We start from the raw sequence: 21,551 nt of genomic DNA, 5'->3' as shown, positions 1-21,551 counted from the left end.
GGCAGGGGGTGGGGGTGTCCCTGCCTTCAAGGAGCTCACAGTAACCCGGACCAGGCTTCTTCCCCATTTTGTGGTCGTGGCCCCTCTGAAGAATGTTCTCTAATGGGGGTGTGTGTGTGTGTCTGTGTGTGTGTGTGTGTGTGTGTGTCTGTGTCTGTGGTTTCCATGCTCAGATGGCTCTTGCTCTTCCTCCCCCCACCCTCCCAGGGCTGGACTCACAGCACTAGAAAGTGTGGCCCTGAATGGAAAGGATGCAAGGTTCAGGATTAGACATCCTGGTCACAACCTGTGACCTTGGCCAAGTCCCTTCCCCTCCACTGGCCTTCAAATCCTCATCTATAATACGAACCAGCTGGTCCCTCCCAGCGTGGATTCCTACCATCGCGCTCCCACTTCCACAGCACCCCAAGGCTTACCAAAGCCCTCCTTCCCCCCAGATCATCAAGGCAGCTGCTAGTACAAGGGCCATTTTATACAAAGCTGGGGAAGGTCAGATGAGCTTGGAACGGGACAGTGCCAGGAACCTGGGAGAGAAGCGTGATGGGCACTCAGGAAGAAAGAGGAGATTGTCGTGCAGGAGTGAGGGCCCATCAGCCCATCCTGCCCCCCTCATAAGCCCTTGTGATCCTAGGAACCCTGTGGAGTGGGTCACAGAGGAGGAAGCAGGCTTAGTGACTCTTTCAAGGTCACACAGCAGAAGTAGAAATATAGAGTACCAACTTCCACCTCTGTGGTGCTCTGAGGCCTGCACAGCTCACTGTGACTGGGAGGAAGGCGGCACCCATATTCTCTTATGGACAAGTACGTGGAGGCCAGGCCTAGCCCCCTCTCTCTAGCCTCAGCCCCCTCCCATTTAGGACGGCCTTTGGAAATGAAGCCACCATCTGGGTCTCATCACCATTTTTTCTAGGAATAAAACCAGAGTCCTAAAGTGGATTCCCAAAATCAGCGGTGGCTTCTGTTCTCCAGCCCTGTTCTGGGAGTCCTGCCCAAGGTAGGCAGCCAGCAGGCACCAAGGATGCCCAGTGACCCCATGGGGCCCCTTCCCCCTGTGCTGGGAGTCCTGCCCAGGGGAGGCAGCCAGCAGGTACCAAGGATGCCCAGGGACCCCATGGGGCCCTTCCCCCTGACTGGGAGCTCAGCTCATTATGCTGGGCCCAGCTCAGGAGCTTGCCCCAGCTCCCAGCTCCCCTCTCAGAAGAATCTGCTCCGATCTAAGCAATGCAGCAAATGGAGGGGGAAAGGAGGGGCAGAGCAAATGGCCCAGGGCACTGCCCAGCATCCAGCCAGCCCCTCTGAGCTGGGCCCAGGGAGTTCTCACTAATGGTGCTGAGGGCCAATGTGGGTTTGTGTGTATTGTACATGGGTGGGTGAGTGTGTCTGCCCATGAGTACAGGTCCCCAAGCTCATGCCCATGTGTTATGGCATGACCTTTAACATGTGTGTAGAAGCATGCCTATAAGCATACACCCTCAAGCTCTGGCTATGTGTTGGAATATCCAAATATACACGCACACCCATAGCCGTGCGTGCCCTTTCTTGGGCACATGCCCACATATACCACATGTGTGCAAGGGTGCACACATGTCTCTGTGCTCTGTATCGTGTGTGGCATACATACATGTGCCCTTCTCTGAGTGCACAGCTGTGTGTAAGTGTGAGTGCACATTAGTGAGTCTGGATGTATATGTGTTCAGACATGTGAAAACAGTGCGTGTTAACTTGTCTGTTTATTCATCTGGGTGTGCCTGGGTGTGTGCACACGTATGCGGCTCTCTGGACGCAGAGCTTCCAGGAGGGACGTCATCCATGTAATTTTTTCTTTCCTGGGCCTCTTTGCTCTCCTTCTCCCTAGCTGGACTCACCCCTAAGGCCATGGGGAAAGACATGCCCAGCTACTTCTGGGGTGCCCCACCCTGCTCTCAGCCCATCACAGACTGAAGCCCAGGCCCCTTAGAGATGCCTCTGAGACAGCCCCTGAGAGCTTTCAGCTCCCACAAAGCTCTCCCTCTGTAACTATGGATGTCCAGGGAAGGGGAGGGGAGGAAAAGCCCAGGCACAGAAAGCCCCTGGGAGCCAATACCTGGGCCCTGAGAGAGATCAAGCATAATGTCGAGGAAAGAAGGCTCCATTTGGAGGGAGAGATCCTGGGTTCAAATCCTGATCCTGCCACTCACTGGCCATAACAAAGGACCACAGGCACCATCCAGTCCAGTGCATTTCTTTTTAACAAAAATGCCTCGGCATCTCCTGAACCCCAGTACCATGTACACACACTCACACTCAGAGAGACATGTCCACTTACATGAAGCCACAGACACACATACCCCAAGCCCAGCAGTTGGGATGGACTGGAGGCAGAGGATGAACTAATGCACGGCAAGAGGGCAGGATGAGCAGAGGGGATTCTGGGAATTCAGCCATAGACTGACCTCAGGGCTGCAGCTGGGAGCCTCTGCAAGGCAGGGAGGCACAAGGGAGACTCCTGAATGGGGTTCAGGAAGCTCCTTGGGGAGGGAGAGGCAGGGCTTTCTGCCAGTGAGTGGCAGGGTGCATTCCCTCAGGTGAGAGGCAGAGGGATGCCCTCCACGGGGGCAGGAGGGACAGAGAGACCATCACAGGGGGAGGAGGAGGAGGGGACTTCGTCCCACTCAGATGGATACTGAGGCCAGAAGAGATGAGGGACGTGGCACTGTCAGAGTCAGGACTGGGCTCCTCTAAGACCTCTCAGAAGTTCTTAGCCTGCGTCTGAAATCCTGGCTTTTTGGTAGTTTGATAACTAGGTTTCGATGTAACTGGTTTCCTGTATGAAGTTCCTGTTGATGAATTTTAAAACGTTCTGAGAAGAGGTCCAGACTGCCATGGGCGTCCGTAGCACACAAAGGTCAAGAATCCCCGCTGTACCCCACCATGAGCAGCTCAGCCTCACCCCAGCCCAATAAGGGGTGGAATCCACTGACCAGAAGAGCCCTCCTCTCTGCACCCCTATGGCCTTCACCCTCGCTTGTGCTCCCCCTTGCCTATCCCCTGGACTCCAGCAAGTAACTCCCAACTGGTCTCCCTGCCTCGTCACAAAATGCCTAAATCTCAGAGGCAGAAATGACCTCAGCAGCCGTGAAGTCCAGCCCCTTTGGAACAAAAATCTCACCTTCCTGACAATGGGTCATGCCTCCTCTGCTTAAAGAGAAAACTTGCTATGTGGGGATCTTATCTACCTCTGATGCTCACTAGCTGTGTGGCCCTGGACAAGTCATTCACCTTCCCAGTCTGAGTCCTGCCATCTCCCCCAGGATTGTTGTGAAGCTCAGACGAGATCAGGTTATTAAAGCCCTTTGCCCTTTGGGACAGCTCCAGCACTCAGAAAGCCCAGATCAGCCTCTCCGTGGTTCCCACCCTCACTCTTGTTCTGCCTTCTAGGTTCAAGGGCTCGGGGGTTGTCAGTCCCTAACTTTGGCCTGGGATTCCTGCAGGGAGTGGAAGAGTGAGGTGGGGAAGTGGTCTCAGTTTCCTACTGAGTCAGGCTTTCCAGCCTAGGTCCAGTGAGGGAGAAGGGAGTGGTGGTATCAGCCTAGTTGGGAATATCAATTGTTTTCTTGAGATTTGCTGCCCAAAGAGGGGTGATAACCGCATGCCTGCTGCTACTTGGGTCCTCCAGCTTCATTTAGCGTTACTAGTCCTGGCCAATGTTGGTGAATTCAAAGGGGGCCTTTAGTTAAATTAGGAAAAAAAAAAGGGGGGGGGCCCGAGTTCCTCATCTCCTTCCATCCACCCAATGTCTTACCCAGAGTCCTCTCCCTATAGGGGCAGTGTGGTACAATGGGAAGTGCACTGGTTCTGGAGTCAGGGAGCTGGGATCCCAACACTTAGGGTCCTCGTGCCCCCCTCTTCGTGACTCAACCTCCCGTCTCCCAGTTTGTCCTCAGGTGGCTATAGGCTTGGAAGACGCCTTGTCCCCCCTCCCCAAGAAATGTGAGTAGTCCCAAGAGGATGAGGCTGTCCCCTTCTCGTGGCAAAAACTAAGGGCACTGCCCAGACTTGCTGCATGGGTAAGCTCTGAATATTATCGAAGGGGGATCCTGCCCCCTAGTGGCCAATGCACCAAACAGTCCCATTCTCTCAGTTCCCGGGTGACTGAGGTGTGTGTATAGGGTGGGGTGGGGTAAAGATGAGAAGATGGAGGGAGAAGTGTGGACCCCTTTATTCTTGGACCCAAGAGAGGGGGATCTGAGCGGCTACATCTTCCTAAAATCTAATGATCCATCTTCATACTTCATTTCATTTCATTTTCTCAGCAACGTGGGATGGAGTTGAGGGAGGGGTAGCTAAGACCCCCAGAATGGAAGTGCTCTAACCACTCTGGGCCTCTGTTTTTCTGGTTGGACTAGGGGATTCCATCGTCTCAAGGTCATCCAACCTGGCTGCATTGGACAGAGCTCTGGCCTGGGTCCTGCTCCTGCCTTTGACACTAACTTGTGTGGCCTGGACGGATCACTCCCTCTCTGGGCCTCAGCTTGCTCCTCTGAAAAATGGGGAAGTTAGTCTACATTAGGACTTCTTCACCTGGAGTCCAAGGAGCTCAAAGGGATCCACTGATAGATTTCAGGTGATCCATGTACTTGGATGAAAAAAAAATTACATCTTTATTTTCACTAAACTTTTAACTAAAATTTAGCACTTCCTTTAATTATCCATTTAAAATTGTTTAAATTAAAAAAAAAAACAAGTATTCTGCAGAGTCCATAAGTCCTTCACTAGACTGATTTGGGAGGCAAAGGACCCAGATTTAAATCCTGTCTCTGTTCCTTGTTGCCTCATTGTGTGGCTGACTAGCTTAAGATCTCTGGTTCTCAGTTTCCTCAAATGTAAAATGAGGGGACCGGCCTTTGAGGCCTTGTCTAGCATGGAGACACGCTTCATCTGCACAGTCATGGTCAGCCTCGATGGACTGTCTCACCTATCCAAGTCAAGAGCTGTTCTTCATGAGTCACGCAGCCAAAACGTTTTTCAAAGACTCGTTCAAAGTAAGGGCAAGAATGAGCCTCAGACACAATCCAGCCCAATCCCATCCATTCACAGATAAGGGGGGTGGGGCAAGAGTTTAGGTGACATCCAAAGACTCTGAGTAGGAACAAAGTCAGGCCCTGTGACCCAAAGACAGTGTCACGTTGCCCCTGCAGCCCAGCCCTTGGGGACAGCCCTCTGGTGATAAGGCCCTCTGCACTTACTCTGTGGTAGTATGGACACAGCCCATCTCGGAGGCCACATTGGGACCTTCCCAGCTTGGCTGACTAGCTAAATCACAGAAGGTCTGAGTGGGGAGGGACATTAGGAAGTAGCATATAGAATATTGGGGACAGGAAAGATCTTAGGAAATAGAACAAAGAATGTCAGAGCTGGAAGGAAACTTCAAACATAAAATAGGGGAACAGCAGGGCTAAAAGGGATTTGAGAAATCGAGCCCATCTCCAAGACAGGAAAACTGAGGCTCACAGAGGGAAAATTTAGTTTGTCCATAGTCAGGAAATAAATTGACAGAGCTGGCTCTCCAACCCAGGTCTCCCTGCTCCCGTTCCAGGGTTTGTGCAGCCATCCAGGCTCTTCCCCACCCCGCCCCCCCACCACCTGAGTAATTCCACACTGCCCTAGACTGTCTTCCAAATGCTTAACACATGCTAGTCTCATCTCCTGGAAAAGATTCTGAGCTCCCTCAGGACACAGACCTTGTCTGGCTGTCCTACCTCCTTCCCAGAACCCATCAAGGGCAGACCCAAGGTCGATCTTCAGTAACAATTACGAGATTAAGCAGAATCCAGTGACTCTCTCTCTCTGAATCTCTCTCTGTCTCTCTGTGTGTGTCTCTGTCTCTGTCTCTCTCTCTGTCTGCCTGTATCCCTGTCTTTGTCTTTCTCTCTCATTCTCTCCCTCCACAGGCCATCAGTGCAGTCCATTATGCACCATCACTTTGCTCATGGGAAGTTATAGACTGATCACATCTTCTCTCCTTTTGGCCTCCACAGTCACATCTGAGATGCCTGGATCTGTGTCCGATTTCCCTTCAAAGGTTTCTCTTTATTCACACTCCTTATTACCTCTGTCAGCTCACATTCCCATGTTTTTTAACTTTTTCCTCTAAATAAACCTGGGAGTATCTCTGATAAAGGCCTCATTTCTAAAATACAGAGAACTGAGTTAAATTTACAAGAATACAGATCATTCCCCAATTGATAAATGATCAAAGGATAGGAACAGGCAGTTGTCAGATGAAGAAATTAAAGCTATCTATAGTTATATAAAAATGCCCTAAATCACTATTGATTAGAGAAATGTGAATTAAAACACCTCTGAGGTAACACTTTACACCTATCAGATTGGTCAATATGACAGAAAAGGAAAATAATAAATGTTGAAGAAGATGTGGGAAAATTGGAACATTAATGCATTGTTGGCAGAGCTATAAGCTGATCCACCCACTCTAGAGAGCAATATGGAACTATACCCAAAGGGCTATAAAAATGTGTATACCCTTTGACCCAGCAATGCCACTTCTAGGGCTGTATCCCAAAGAGATCACAATAATAGGAAAAGGACCCACCTGCACAAAAATATTTATAGCAGCTCTTTTTGTGGTGGCCAAGAACTGGAAATCAAGGGGATGCCCATCAATTGGGGAATGGCTGAACAAGTTGTGGTATATGCATGTGATGGAATACTATTGTGCTATAAGAAATTATGAGCAGGCATACTTCAGAGAAACCTGTAAAGACTGATGTGAACTGATGCTGAGTGAAGTCAGCAGAACCAGGAGAACACTGTACACAGTAACAGCAACATTGTGAGATGACCAGCTCTGATAGACTTAGCTCTTCTTAGCAATGCAAGCATCTAAGACAATTCTATAAGACCCATGATGGAAAATGCCGTCCACATCCAGAGACAACTATGAAGTCTGAATGCAGAGTGAAACAGGCTGTTTTCCTTTTTTTCTTTCTCATGATTTTTTCCTTTTGTTCATATTCTTCATTCACAACATAACTAATGTGGAAATATGTTTAATATGATTGTACGTGTATAACCTATATCAGATTGCACACCATCTTGTGGGGGGAGGGGAGGAAGGGGGAGAAAATTTGAAACTCAAAATCTTACAAAGTGAATGTTGAAAACTATCTTCACATGTAATTGGAAAAATAAAATACTATTAAATGGCAGGGGGAGAAGTGATTCTAAATATTAAAAGATCATTTCAGTCGGGAGCAGAAAAAAAAACTGGGTCTTCTTGGGATAACTCCATTGTCTTGTTTTATGGCCTTTCTTGTCTGGCATATCATGGGAATGCCTGGCCTTAACAAAGCATTTGACAAGGAAATAAATAAGCCCAGGAAAGAGTCTGCACAAGTAGGTTTACCCTCGTTTTATAAATGAGGAAACTGAGGCCCAGGGAGAGGAAGTTACTAGCTTAATTTCTCCCAGGGATGGCAGAATGGGAGTTAGAAGCAGCCGGGATGGCTCCCAGACCCTCAGAGGCCACCTAACCCAATCACACCTGAACAGGCACCCCCTTTACCCCCTCCCAAGGCAACTGCTTCCCCTGGGGGAGAGTAAACATTATTCCCTGCCTCAAGCCTAAATGACCTCCCTGTAATTTCCACCCACCCCTTCCTCTGGCTCTGCCCTTTGGGGCCAAGCAGAAGGAGCTGAAGTCTTCTGCCTGAGAACAACCTTTCACCACATAAGCATCCTAGCTGCAGAGCTGGACCGTCCATTCCCTGCCCAGCCCCACGATGGCCTCTTCTCCACCTAACTCTCCCCTCTTGTTTCTGCTAAGCCTCCAGGGACATGACTTTAAGGCCCTCTCCCCATCTTCGAAGTCCTTCCTGTCCAGGAAGCTGCCCAGCTCCTCCTCATCCTCCAGACCAGCCCTCCGCCAAGACTGCAGTCAGCAGGCATCATATCTAGAATTAGTCCAGGGAATACTCGAACTCAGGACAACCTGGGTGTGACCCTAAGGGTGTCAGCCTTAGTTTCCTCATATGAAAAATGAAGGGTTTGGGTGGGGTGATGTCCAAGGCCCCTTTCAACTCCAAATTTGTGCTCTGTCCCCTGATGTATTTCCTAAGGCTCTTTGGAATTTCAATCTGCCTTCCAGTAGGAATTAGAATTTGCCAAAACTCAGAAAAGGAGCATCTCCCCTCCCTGTCTGCTCTCCAGTTCAGAGTCTCAGGCTCTGGTTAGCATACTGATAACTGAGGCAGCTGGTGGCACAGTGGGCAGAGTGCTGGGCCTGGAGTCAGGAAGGCCTGAGTTCAAATCTAGCCCCAGACAGCTGGGTGACCCTGGGTGAGTCACTCACCCTGTTTGCCTCAGCTTTCTAGTCTATAAAATGGGGATAATAACACCACCTACCTCCAGGACTGTTATGCAGATCAATTGAGGTATTTGTAAGTTCTTAACACAGTGCCTGGCACCCAGCAGGTACTAGATAAATGCTAGCTGTTGTTTCTGTGACCTAGAGGCAGGGTTTTCATTGTTTTCCTGTTCAGAGGATCCTTGGAGGAGAGAACACAGAAGAAAAAAATACACATCTTCTGACCGGAAAACCACCGGCTTCTTTCCTTTGGTTGTGTAAGGATGACTGGGGGGGAGGGGGGAACCTCAGGCCTCTGACTGTTTCACTGTTTGTTTCTCTTTCTGGTTGGCAACGACCTCAGCTCTCGACAGGACTCTGGGTCCCCAAAGAAGGTGATGAGGTCGATGCCAAGGGGCCCCTGGAGGGCTTGCATGGAGCTCAGCTCCATCGATCCCATGGGAGGGCCTTGGACATGGACTAGGGAGGGGCCCTCCTTCATGGTCATTGAAGATGGCTTGGTGTGAGGGATGGGGAAGCAGAGGGCAATGCTTCATCGCTGGGAGATGAAGTGACTTGACTTTCCTTTCCTGAGACTCGGTTTCCACTTCTGAAAGTGGGTGGGACCAGATGAGCGCTAAAGTGACCAGCAGCCCTAATGATTCTCAGAAAGCCACTTTTCCCAATCCAATTCAACAAACATTCAGGGCCCAGAACACAGCACTGGGCAAGGCACTAGGGATTTGGGGGATGGGTTTTTATTTAACATCTGGACTTTCCAGTGTCAGGAATTCTATTGAACTGAATTCTATTCACCGAGCATTTATGAGATGTGTTCCATGTGCCAGGCTCTGCGTAGACAGGTCCTGCCCTCAAGAAGCTGAAATCCTTCTTGGGGGGGGGAAGGCAGGATGAGTGGGGGGATGGAAAGTATAAACTGGCTGGAGGATCTCTATTGTGGTCCTTACAGGGCTGTCAGTCTGTGAACGAAATCTTGCTGATATCTGCCTCTTCCTGTAAGTTTCTTTTCTTTTAAGACCCTCCTATGCCCAAGGCTGGCACTGTACCAAGGAGAGAATCAAATTACTGGGTCATCGCACGACTTTCCTAAAGTTCCATGGTGTCAGGAACGAAGCAAGGAAAAGCCCCAGACCTTTTCTGGTCAGACGTCAGCTTCCTGGAGCAGGGACTGCCTGACTTTGTAACGGCATCCCTGGCACCCGGCACAGTGCCAAGCACGGGCACACAGTGGGTCCTTGTTAAATGGGGTAAAATATCTGACCAGCCACACTTCATTTTTCTTTGTTTTATTGTTTTTTCCACTCACTTAAATGGACCTTTCTATTCTGTCCTCAGCAAAAGACAGGAAAAAGGTAGTCGATGCGCTCTCTACCCGCTCTTGCACAGCCAAGTGGAGAGTTCCTCTTTGTAGAGGAAGGGGGAGCCCCCAACCTCAAGTGTGCTCAGTCCTAGCCAGGCTAATGGGGATGGAAGGGGCCACCATCTCTCAGCTGTACGGGCCACACACACACACACACACACACACTCATGTGTCTTTTCAACCAATCCTGACTGGTGTACAATATGCTTCCTTCTCCTCTTGGTATCCGAACCTTTGCCTTCCTCCAGGGCTCTGACGCTCTTCCTCCATGAAGCCTTCCCTGATTTGTCCAGTTACCGGTCCCCTCTCCCTCCCCACATTTTCCTTGGTCAGGATTTCCTGGGGGCCTCATTGCTCCCTGCGTTGCCTTCTCTTGGATTCCAGTCCCTGCCCCCAGTAGAATGTAAGCTCTCTGAGGGCCAAGGAAACATCATTTCGTATCTCGGTATTTCTAGCACCTAGCACCATGCCTCGTACACAGAAGGTGCCTAATATGCCATGGTTATCAGAGGAGTTCAGCGTGAGAATTAGTGTGACCGTTTCTGTGAGCAGGCACTCTTCCCCCAAGGAGGGCTAGGGCACTTCTGCCTTCAGGGCTTTAGCTGCTGTAGTAGTGAGCTGTCTTCATCTACACCTCCCCTCTCTACAAGAGGAACTGAGGCAGTGACGTGGGGCAATATCTCGGGTCAAACAGTCAAGTGGAGTCTATCTAGGGAAGGGGAACAATCATCATTATCTTCCATAAGGAGATGGACACGGAGTTCTCACTGGAGAACAGAGGCAGAATGGGCAGTGGGAGCCAGGTTCGTTGGCTCTAAATTTGGAGCTGAAAAGGATCTTTGGCATCATCTAGTCCTGTCCCTTCATCTTACAGATGGCACAAGTGAGACCCACAGAGGGAAAGTCAGGGTCAGACGGGTGCTGAGTGGCAGGGTTGAATTCAAACCCACGACATTGCCTGTGGGTCCTGCCCCATCTCCTAAGCTGTGATGCCCTTGCTCCAGGGTCTCAGCTCTTTCCACAGGAGGCACAGACCCCTGGCCCCACTGCAGATCCCCTGCCACAGGACCTTTCCCTTCCCTCAGCCAAAGGAGGCTCACTCCAGCATCCAGAAGGGCCACAGATGGTGTCCCTTGCCTTTCTCCCAATCCCAGCAGTCTGATTGGCCTGCTGAACTCAAGACAGTAGGGCCTAGGGTCCCAGAGGGTAAACAGAGGTCAGTTGACTTTGTAGACCTTCTCTGTACGCCTCCTCATCCAGGAGCCACAGGCCACTCCCTGTCCAACAGCAGGAAAGACCCTTCTAATTTATAGGGGGCAGCTCACGTGTTTGGAGGGCCTCAGACTGCTTCTCACCAGCTCAATCTCTCGTCCCTACAGTGGACAAAATGCTTAGCAGGTAGGTGCTGCTGTGGGTATTATCTCCATTTTACAGATAAGGAAACTGAGGCTCAGAGGGTTTGGGGGCACAAGGGTGGTCACTGTGGGGGAGGGGTGGCATTGGGAAGTTACAGTTGAGCACCAGTAAGACACGGGTTAAAAGGAATTACTGAATGCCGTGCCTCTCGGACAGCTCCCCTTAGACTCCTATGCCCAGCCACACAGGAGAGAACAAGGGTCTTGGTTTTTAATCATTGCTAGTGGCTTGTTCTGTCCCCAAACATTAGAACTTCTTTCCTTCCTCCCTCCTCCCCTCCCTTCCTCCTTCCTTTCTCTCTCCTTTCTTTATTCCCTTTCTCCATTCTTCCTTCCTCCCTCCTTTCTTTCTTTTCTCCTTCCTCTCTCCCTTCTTCCCTCCATTTCTCCCTCCACCCCTTGCTCCTCCCATCCCTCCTTTCCTTCTTTCTTTGTTATTTAACCCTTGTCTTCCTCAGTTTCCTCATCCATAAAATAGGGGTATTATCCCCATTTTACCTCCTTGGGTTGTTGTGAGGATAAAACGAGATGATATTTATAAAAGTGCTGGGCAAACCCTAAGGCTAACTGTGTAAATGATAGTTGTTACCATTATCATTAATTTTATTAATTAGCACAATCAGACAATCAGTGGTCATGTCCCGTGTACCTGACCCTGCACTGACCCTCAGCTGGGGACTGTGCCCAGCCTCCCTGAGCCTCCCGTCTGCCTCTCTCTTCCTCCCCCAAAACTCACATTCTTCACAGAATCACAGAATGTTAGACCTGGCAGGGGCCTCAGAGATTCATTCGAGCTCTTACATCCCACAGTGACTCCAGCATTCCAGTTCCAGCACTATTTCCACACCAGTCCTTAAACCCCGACTCTCAAAATCAAAGAACGACACAATCTCACGGGGATATGATGGGAAGGGAATCCTTCCTCTGGCACTGACTTAGCTGTGTGACCCTGGCCAAGTCACATAACCTTTGAGCCACCATTTCTTCATCTTTCATACAGGAGATAATAATCCCCTGCAATGCCTAGCATATAGGGTGGTTAAGACAAAACAACTAGACAGGACTTTATAAGTGGCCTAGTCCAACTCCCTCATTATACAGATGAGGACATTGAGTTCTAGAGTACTTAAGAGACTCTTCAAGGTCATACAGAGAGTCTCAAAGGGAAGATTTGAACTGAGGTCCTCTGATTTCAAATCCCTAAGTAAGGAGCTGTGCCAATGTTAAGTCACCCTATATTGTTTAAGTTATGAGTGCAGAGGCATCAGATATACACTCCTTTGGCCCCGTTTAATACTCTGTGGTCAGAACCAGACGAAGATGTAGCAGGAAAATATTTAACAAAATAAATGAAAATACAGCAAAACACAGATGGTGTTAATTTGTAGTTTTCTAAGTCACTGTATGGCCTGCAGGGATTCTTATGTGCTCTGTCCTCTTTGATTTGAGTCTGACCCACTGATCCGGTCCAGGCTTAGAAAGGCTCTCCTCTCTACCATTAGAAACAAATGGGTCATCGGTTTCTGCCAGTGACAGGGAATTCCATGTCAGGAGGGAGGACCCTCTACTTCGGACAGCTCCAATAGGAAACTCCTGCTTTCTATCAGATCACCAGCATTTGTCTCTCCTGCCTCCTCTCCCTCATCTCTCCTGGTCCTGTCATTGGTGGTCAAGCAGCCTAATCCCTCTTCCACAATGACAGCCTTTCCAATGCTGAGAGACAGCTCTGGAAGGTTCTCCCACCTCCTAGGCCCCCTTGCTGATCAGAATCACATTATTTAGGGTTGGGTGTTCCCTGGCAGGTTGAGGGCATTTCTTATGAAACCTGTGCTAGACCTGTGGAGAATGAAAAAGAAGGAGACCTTTCCCTGAGGCTAAGAGGGTTTCTGGAGGCAGAGAAACAGCTGATGGGAGAGAAAATAATGGGTAAGAAAAAGGTAGCAAGATGTTGTGGAATCTGAGCCTTGGGGCTCAGAGCCTTCCTGTCCTTTGCTCCATCTACCCTAGCTACCCTGCATCACAGGAAGCCTTTCCTGATCTCCCCCTCCCAAAGGGATGCTACCAGTCTCACGCATTTTTGGTACCTGCACATTGTCTCACACAAGACAAGGTAAGCTCTTTGAGGGAAGGGAACAAGCATTGTTAAATGTCTGCTATATGCCACACACTGTGCTAAGCACTTGACATCTTATCCTCCCAACCCCCCCCCCAGGAGATATGTGCTAGCATTACCCCCATTTTACAGGGGAGAAACTGAGGCAGACTTGCCCAAGGTCATCCAGCAAGTGAGTGTCTGAGGCCAGATTTTAATTCAGGTCTTCCTGCCTCCAGACCCACCCTTCAAACCCTACGTCACCTGAGCACCTAAGTTGTTTCTTTGAGAGAAGGGACAATTTTATTTCATAGCTAACATTTACATAGCACCTACTATGTGTTGGGCACTATGCTAAGGGCTTTACAACTATTACCTCATTTGATCCTAACAACAACCCTGGGAGGCGGGTGCTTTCATTATCCCCATTTACAGTGAGGGAAACTGAAGCAAACAGAGGTTAAAGTAACGTTCCTACAATCACACAGCTAGCAAGAGTCTGAGGCTGGATTTGAACTCAGGTCTTCTTGATTACAGCACTCTCTTCAGCTACCTCTTTGAGAGCAGGGACTACTCCATTTTGTCTTTGTGTCCAGATAGCCTAGTAAATGGTAGGTGTTTAATCATAGTGCTGCTGCCTGTTTGCTTGATCGCTGTGAGGAACTCACCATCTATACTCTAGTGACCATTACTAGACTGGGAGCTCCCGGAGACCAGGGATTTTTGTACCTTACCTTTCTCTGAATTGCCTACATGATCTTATACATAGTAGATCTCTAGGTTTAAGTGAGAGGGAGTCTTGCTGCCCCTAATTCAAATTAAAACTGATGCCTTTTATTTTTCTATCACAGTCCCTTATAGAAATCTAATTAATGTCCTTCCTCCTTCATCAAGATGCCTTTCAAATGAATTAAATTGAATTGTGGTAGCCAGTGGCAGAGTCCTTCCCCGGGGATAAACTGTATATCCCAAACCAAAGATTGTACCTTTTCCTAGTTTCTGGCATATGACAGACAAAATGGGTCTTATTTCTGCTTCCAGGAGGTAATCCTGCTACAGAAACAGAGACCCCCCATTTTCCAGCCAAGAATTTGGTCTCTACCTATAAACAACTTTAGCTTTGGGACCTCAAGCAGAAGGTGACCTTAACCTCTGTCTACATCCCATGAGGGCAATGAGTCACAGAGTTGCAGAATGTCAGAGCTGGAAGGGACTTTAGAGCATTGAATGTTGGAGCTAGAAGAGATCTAGAATGTCACAGCTGGGAGAAACACCAGAGTGTAAAACCTCAGAGGGGCAGGACCTTGGAACACTGACCATAGAGCATTAGAAGGGAGGGGTCTTGGTGACCATCCCATCCAACTCCTTCACTGTAGAAAAGAAGAAATCAAACTCCAGAGAGGGCAAAGGGTTGGACCAGTAACCTGGGTGAGTCAATGGCACCTCACGTCATCCTGGTTCCAAGCTCTCCCTTCCTCACAGCTATAAGAATAATCTCCTAAAAGCCCATGCTCGGCTACAGCACTCCCTAACTCAGAAGTTTATAGTGGCTCCCTATGGGATCTGGGGCAAAATTCAAACTCCTCAGTCTAGCTGGATGTTAAAACCTTTCCAAAATCTGGCTCCTCTCAACTTTTCCAGCTTCATTTCACAGGACACTCCTTGGACAACAAGCTTCTGTTTCCCAGATCTAGCATTTCCTCCCCCTCCCCCATTGCCATGTACATGCATATTTGCATGTCTGGAGTATGCCCCTTCCTCATCTCTGACTCTCAATATTTCCATCTTCCTTCAAGGCTCCCCTTCTCCAGGAAGTTTTCCCTGGCCTCTCTAGTCGTTAGTACTTTTCTTCCTCAAATGGCCTTGCCTTTGTTTCTTCTGTGTACACATTATATTTCCTTAAGGGAATGATGCCCCTTAAAGTGGATGGAGTTTCTGTGTGTCTTTTTGTCTCCTGGGTGCCTAGCACATGGTAGATACTCACCAAGGATTTTTGTATGACACTATAACTATGTATCTGCAGGGGGTGGAGGGGGCAGGGACAACACATTAGCTGGACTTCTCTGAAACCAAGGCCTTCTTTGTAACATTCTCCCAACATGGTTGGATGACTGTGAGCCATGGGACCCGGCAGTCTATGAGTATCCCATGGAAGTCACTGGAGGGAGGAGGGTAGATAGAGGAGTAGCCTGCCACCCATAACAGATAAGGTGCCAGAATGAAGGATGTCACCACCAAGGTGTATGATTGGAGAAGAGCATGGGTTGGATCCATGGTGGGGGATGAGGGGGGAGGGCAAATGTACAGCCGTTGGCTTCGTTAGAAACCTTCCAGTATTAAGAAATCAAGGAGCACCTCCATCATGAATGGATGGCACATAGCTAGCTTAAGGAAGGACACAGAGGAGAGTCACCCAGTCTGGGCAGGCATGGAGGGGCTGCAATCTGCATTACTGGAGAGAGGGTCCCACAGAAGAGATCACAGATTCATCAGTTTTTCGCACTATTAGCTTGCATTTTCATAGTCTTTTGACACGCATCATTGCGATGAGTCCCAATAGCCTTTTGGGATAATAAGAACTGTTATCCCCACATGATAGAAGAAGGAACTGGGACCCAGAGAAACTTAGAGCAAATCAACAGCAAAGCCAAGACCGGAACTCTGGTCTGATAATTCCCACTTCACTTCTTTGCCCTGATATACCAAGCTGCCTCTCCTGAGGCACGATAAGAGAGTGGACACTCAAGCCAACATTGGATAGGACTTAGAGGCTACAGGGTCCCATCCCTTCATTTTATAGATGGAGAAACCGAGGCACCCAGAAGTTAGGGGATTGCCCAAGTTTTGAAGACAGAATCTTAACTCAATGCCCTGCCCAGAAGCCTAGGTGGTAGCAGAGGGTAATAGTGTTTAATAGGAAAAGCCAAAGGACAGAAAAGGGCACAGGCCCCTAAGGTTAAGATGCCACCACAGCTCACAGACTCCACAATTTCCCCCTCCAGCTGACTCTGAGCTTCTCCCCCACCCCCTTTGCCCCCAGTAACCCTCCCCAAAGAAGGCTGTTAATGGCCAACTTCCAGCAAATTCATGGGTTTCCTAAAGGCCCTTTAATCTGGGACATGTCACAGAGAGGGGAGGCCCCGGCGCCCGGTAGATTTATGGGCCCTTGCTCGCGGCATGAGTGCCCGGGAAATCGTCCACGAGGGAGGTCAGGCTCTCTATTAAAAAGCCAGCTGAAGATCCGAGCAAGGGAGTGATAAATCGGCCTGGGCAGCAGGATGCAATTAAGAGTGGGGCAGAACAGGAAGAGAGGGTGGGTGACCCTTGGGGGTCTTCTGGATGCTGTGTTGCGGCTGTGGCCAGGGTTCCTGTGAGCTGGGACTTTCCTTTCCATGCTTCTTCATTAGGCTGTTGCAATTTCTGATTACTCAGGGCTGTATGGGCAGGAAGGCAGCGGTCTGGCCCTGATGCTTATGGATGGAAGATTATTGCCCCCTCCCTGGTGCTAGGCACAGCCCCTCCTCAACAAGAAAGGGAGCTGAGCAAGATTTCCTGTCACTAGATAAAAAACTTGGGGCTGCTGATGCCTTAACAGCGTGTGGGGGTGGTCCATTGACTGGAAGGATAGAGAAAGAGGCTGGTCCTGCCCCCTCTCCCACCTGGTTTTATAGATGGGGAAACTGGAGCCAAGTTAAGTGACTTACCTAAGGTCACACAGAGAGTAAAAGGCAAAGCTAGACCTTGAATCCTGGATCTTCTGGCTCCAAATCCAGCATTTTTCCCATTATAGAGGCAACAAGGTAGCACACTGGGTCAGGAGTCAGGGAGACCTGAGTTCAAATCCAGCGTCAGGCATAGACTAGCTGTGTGACCCTGAACAAGTTGATAAGTTCTGCTTGCCTCAGTTTCCCCATCTGTAAAATGTGGATAATAATTGCATCTCCTTCCCAGGGTTGTTGTGAGAATCAAATGAGATATTTATAAAGCCCTTTGAGAACCTTGAAGTGCTATGTACATGTCTGAATTGGACAGGCCTTTAGATTTCATCTGGCCCAAATGTAAGTCAAGTATAAATTGTATTTCTAAAAATAATAATAATAATAAAAAACAAAAATTAAAAAAATTGTATTTCTTCTACAAACCCTGAACTGCACATGGGAGTACAACACAATCCTTAAGCAGTTTATTTTTCATCTCATTTAGGAGCTCCCTTGTTTGGAGGCAGCAGTGACAGAAGCCAAGACCTTGGGTTCAAATCCCCCACAGGCAAGTCAACGTGCCTCTGTTCCCTAAGAGACTGACCCACGTGGCCTTTGGTGGAGTGACTGTCATTGCTAAATAGGATTTTATTTTTTTTCCCCAGCCACATGCAAAGACAGTTTTCAACATTCATTTTCCACAAGATTCTGAATCTCAAATTTTTTTCTCCTTCCCTCCCTCCTCCCCCCTCCCTAAGAAGGAAAGCAATCTGAAACAGGTTATATGTGTGCAATCATGTAAACATATTTCTGCATCATATATATATATATATATATGGTAAATAGTATTTTATTTTTCCCAATCACATGCAAAAACAGTTTTCAACATTCATTTTCTACACGATTCTGAGTTTCAATTTTTTCTAGAGTGACTATCATTGGCCTCAAAGGGGTCCTGATAGGACAGAGAGGATGGTCCCCTGCATCCCCTCTCCACGGCTTCAAAAATACCTCAAAGCTTGTCCTCCTTGCTGTTTTGGGGTTTGGGGTACACCAGTAAGTTTACTATGCCTGTAACCGAATATTCCATTCCCATTTCCCTAAAGGCCCTAATTCTCCTTTTCAGAAATGTGTTCAGTATGGTTGGGTCAGGGGTTGGAAATGTCAAGGTCTAAAAGCCCGAAAATCAGGCCTAGAAAAAGTCATTCTCCTGTGATTGTCTCCTCCCTTCAGCTCTCAATCTACAAAGCCCCATGGCCCAGACGGATCATGCACGTGTCTATCATCAAGAAGGACTCCAGACTTTCCCATGTCCTCCGCCTCTCCAGCATCCCACCAATATTCAGTAATAGAAGAAGCCGGGCCTCTGTGCCTTCAATAACCCTCATTGTCATCCCTAACATTCAGCACCTTTTGTATTTACGAAGTATGAAGAAGTTCAAGAATCATTATTTCCATTTTATAGAAGAAAAAACTGACGCTCAGAAGGGTGAATTAGCTTGTCCAAGGTCACGTTGCTACTAAGCGGCAGAGCCAAGCTCAGACCTGTGTCTTACAGTTCCACATCCCATATTCTTTCTACTTCCCTGAACTCTCTTCAAAAGAAGTTTTTGTCAAAAAATATATTTTAAAGGCATATTGAACATACACACTCACGCTCACACATACACACACTCACACTTACGCTCACACACACACACACAGCCAGAAATAGGAGCAACGCAACTTACTTGATCTCGCTTTGTCCTCCTGCTTTCCGGGCGATCTGGACCAGCTCTTTCCCATACCTCTCTTCTGCTTGGGCCCTGGGAACAGTACAAAGTGTTTTCTGAGTGGGCCCCTATAAAGTCACCAGCCAGGTGCCTCTCCAAATCCCTCCTTCCAGCCTGACCCAGTAAATACTTCACCTCCGGGGCATGTGAAGGAGACAGAATGGGGATCCAGAGAATTCCTGCTCCCCACCTCTCTTCCAGGGGCTGTGGCTTGGGGCTGACCTTACCCATAGAAGTGGATACAGATGGGCCCTCAAACACTGAGGAGGCCTTCTCCCTGATTTGATACCTAGAATTCTTCCATCAGCACTTCTGTCTTTTGGGGACAGAAGAATCACCTCCTAATGGGATCCCTGAGAGAGAATCACAGTAAGCCTGGGGCACCTCAGAATGAAGGAAGGTATTTGCTATATAGTCTATTAGAAAGATGAGGAAGATAACCAGTTAGTCAGTCAACAAGCATTTAATTAGTGCTTACTATGGGCCAGGCAGGTACTATACTGAACACTGGAAAACAAAGAAAATCGGAAACAGGATCACTGCCCACAAGGATGTCCCACTTTGAAGGGAGAGAAGAAATATCCATAAAAGACATATGGGAGGCACATAAAAACCACGTACAAACACGATGTCTATACAAGTGGGAATGGGAGGTAATTTCAGAGGGAGGGACAAGTGAAGGCAGGAGGTGGGGTCCAGCTGAGCCTTGAATGAGGCCAGGGATACCAGGAGACAAGGAGCAGGGAGAGCTTTCTAGGAAGGGGGACAGCTGGTAGAAAAACATTTATGTAGAACTTTGAGGTTTGCAGCCTGCTGGACCCAGAAGGTTCCAGAGGACAAAGTGAGGCTGGTGACCCTATGCAGCCCTGCCTCACTGTAATCCACTTCACGTGCAAGTTGTGGCCTCACCTCCCTGATGTCATGGGCCTCTTCAAGATGAAAGGACAAACATAAGATTTCCAAAGTGCTTGACACGGGTTCACTCGTTTGAGGCAGAAAACACCAGATTTAGGGGCTTTGTGGCTCTTTGGAGTCTGCTTTGCCATCTGAATTCACACATGTTAGAAGACCTATGTCCTGTTTCTGCCTCTCATAGACTGTGTGACCTTGGCTTAGTCACTTCTCTCTGAACTTTGAGTGCTCCCCTGTAGATTAAATGGTCTTTACAATTCCTTCTAACACCAGAATGTGATGGTTCTATGGAATTGGGCTGAACAATGAGGTCTCCTCTGCAAAGTACACGTCCCCATCTTAGAACCCAAGAAGATGGGAGATGGAAGGGACCTTGGAGGTCATCTGGGCCAGGGGTTCTTGACTTTTTGGATGTCATAGGTTCTTGGCTGCTTTAGTGACGCCTATGGCTGCTTTCTCAAATGAGTGTGCTGTGTTTTTTTTAATTCCTATTTGAAGGAAATGCTAAGTTTCTGTTAAAGGTTAATAAAAAATAAACATGTATTTTTTTCCCCAGCCAATTTCACTGACCCCCTGAAACCTACTTACAGACCCCGAGGGGGTCCATGGATCCCAGGTTAACAACCCCTGATCTAGGCCAGATTTCTTAGCAGTGGCCTTGAGCTGAGATCCAGAGTTCTCTTCATTCCCCCAGACAGCCGAAGGCCTAGAGGGCTCCATAGGCCCTGACTTGCAGGGCTTTTCCTCCCTGCTCTGAACTCTGTAAGACTCCTTGGGGTCTGTCCCCTTCAACAGTCAGCCCTAGGCCGAGGACTCTGGTATAATGTCTATCAGCTGGCCAATAAACACTAAGGACCCACTGTGTGCCAGGTACGGTGCTAAGCAGTGAGGACACCAGAGGAGGCAGACGACAGTCCCTGCCCTCAGGAGGAGCTATCACCTTCTTCATGGCCCCTTCCTCAGCTCTCCTCTACTCCCCCAAGTCAGGTGGTGTTATGGAGCTGAAAGAAGGGGCCCAGAGCTATGGAGCATCTGGGCCAGGAGCCGAAGCCGGGTACAGAGCTCTGGACCCCAGAGTCTCAGGTGGATGAGGAGGTCATTTAGACAATGAGCAAACTCCACTCTCCCCCCCCCCCATTATCTTTGCTAATGAGAACTGCAGTCAGCCTGCCCAAAGGAGATAAACCTGCAGGGGCACAGTTTGGGGGTCAGGAAAAGGGGTTCTTGTGCGTGAGTCTGAGGGCCTGGGGGCAGTGAGGGCGCCCTTTGTCTCCTGTACAGAGATAGCCCCAGAACTGGGGGCAAAAATGGGAGCCAGAAAGCTCTGTGCTACAGGAAAGACCCCTGGGGTCACAGAACATCCTGTACCATCTTGGATACAGATGAGAGAGAGACAGAGACAGAGACAGAGAGAGAGACAGACAGAAAGATAGAGAGACAGAGACAGAGAGATAGAGAGACAGAGACAGACAGAGAGAGAGACAGAGACAGAGAGACAAAGAGAGAGAGACGACACGAATACAGATGCAGACAGAGCTACAGAAAGAGACAGAGACAGAGATAGACATGGAGAGAGACAGAGAGAAGATATATATATATATATATATATATATATATATATATATATATATATAGAGAGAGAGAGAGAGAGAGAGAGAGAGAGAGAGAGAGAGAGAGAGAGAAACTGGGGTGGGGCACAATGGAGAGGGTAGAGAGAGAGAACCCAGCCAGGACTGAGCTACCTCTACCCCTCAGAAAACAAGAAGGGGAAGTGACTGACATGGCCCTGAGCATCTCTTCCCCTTGCAGCCACTTTAGGTGGGGAGCTCCACACAGAGGTTAAAAATAGCTGCATAAAAATGCACATGGGCTCAACACACACAAATCCAAAGACCCACAGGCGCTCTCTCTCTCTCTCTCTCTCTCTCTCTCTCTCT

The 21,551-nt window shown here is 48.7% G+C and overlaps 1 protein-coding gene across 1 annotated transcript in view; it reads right to left on the bottom strand.

Moving 5' to 3' along the window:
* The window catches only part of PSTPIP1 (proline-serine-threonine phosphatase interacting protein 1), a 91,623-nt gene that overhangs the window by 23,673 nt on the left and 46,399 nt on the right, over positions 1–21,551 (bottom strand). Inside the window, exon 3 of the mRNA XM_069071261.1 lies at positions 18,661–18,735. Coding sequence (XP_068927362.1) covers positions 18,661–18,735 — 75 coding nt within the window. The remainder of the gene's footprint in view (positions 1–18,660; positions 18,736–21,551) is intronic.

The sequence above is a fragment of the Petaurus breviceps genome, unplaced genomic scaffold, assembly GCF_028583685.1.
Source record: "Petaurus breviceps papuanus isolate PSGF00001 unplaced genomic scaffold, PetGlider_PUasm1.0 90825, whole genome shotgun sequence".
NCBI classification, from domain to species: domain Eukaryota; kingdom Metazoa; phylum Chordata; class Mammalia; order Diprotodontia; family Petauridae; genus Petaurus; species Petaurus breviceps.
The sequence above is the reverse complement of the archived record's forward strand: the minus strand, read 5'-3'. Positions and strand labels throughout refer to the sequence as shown.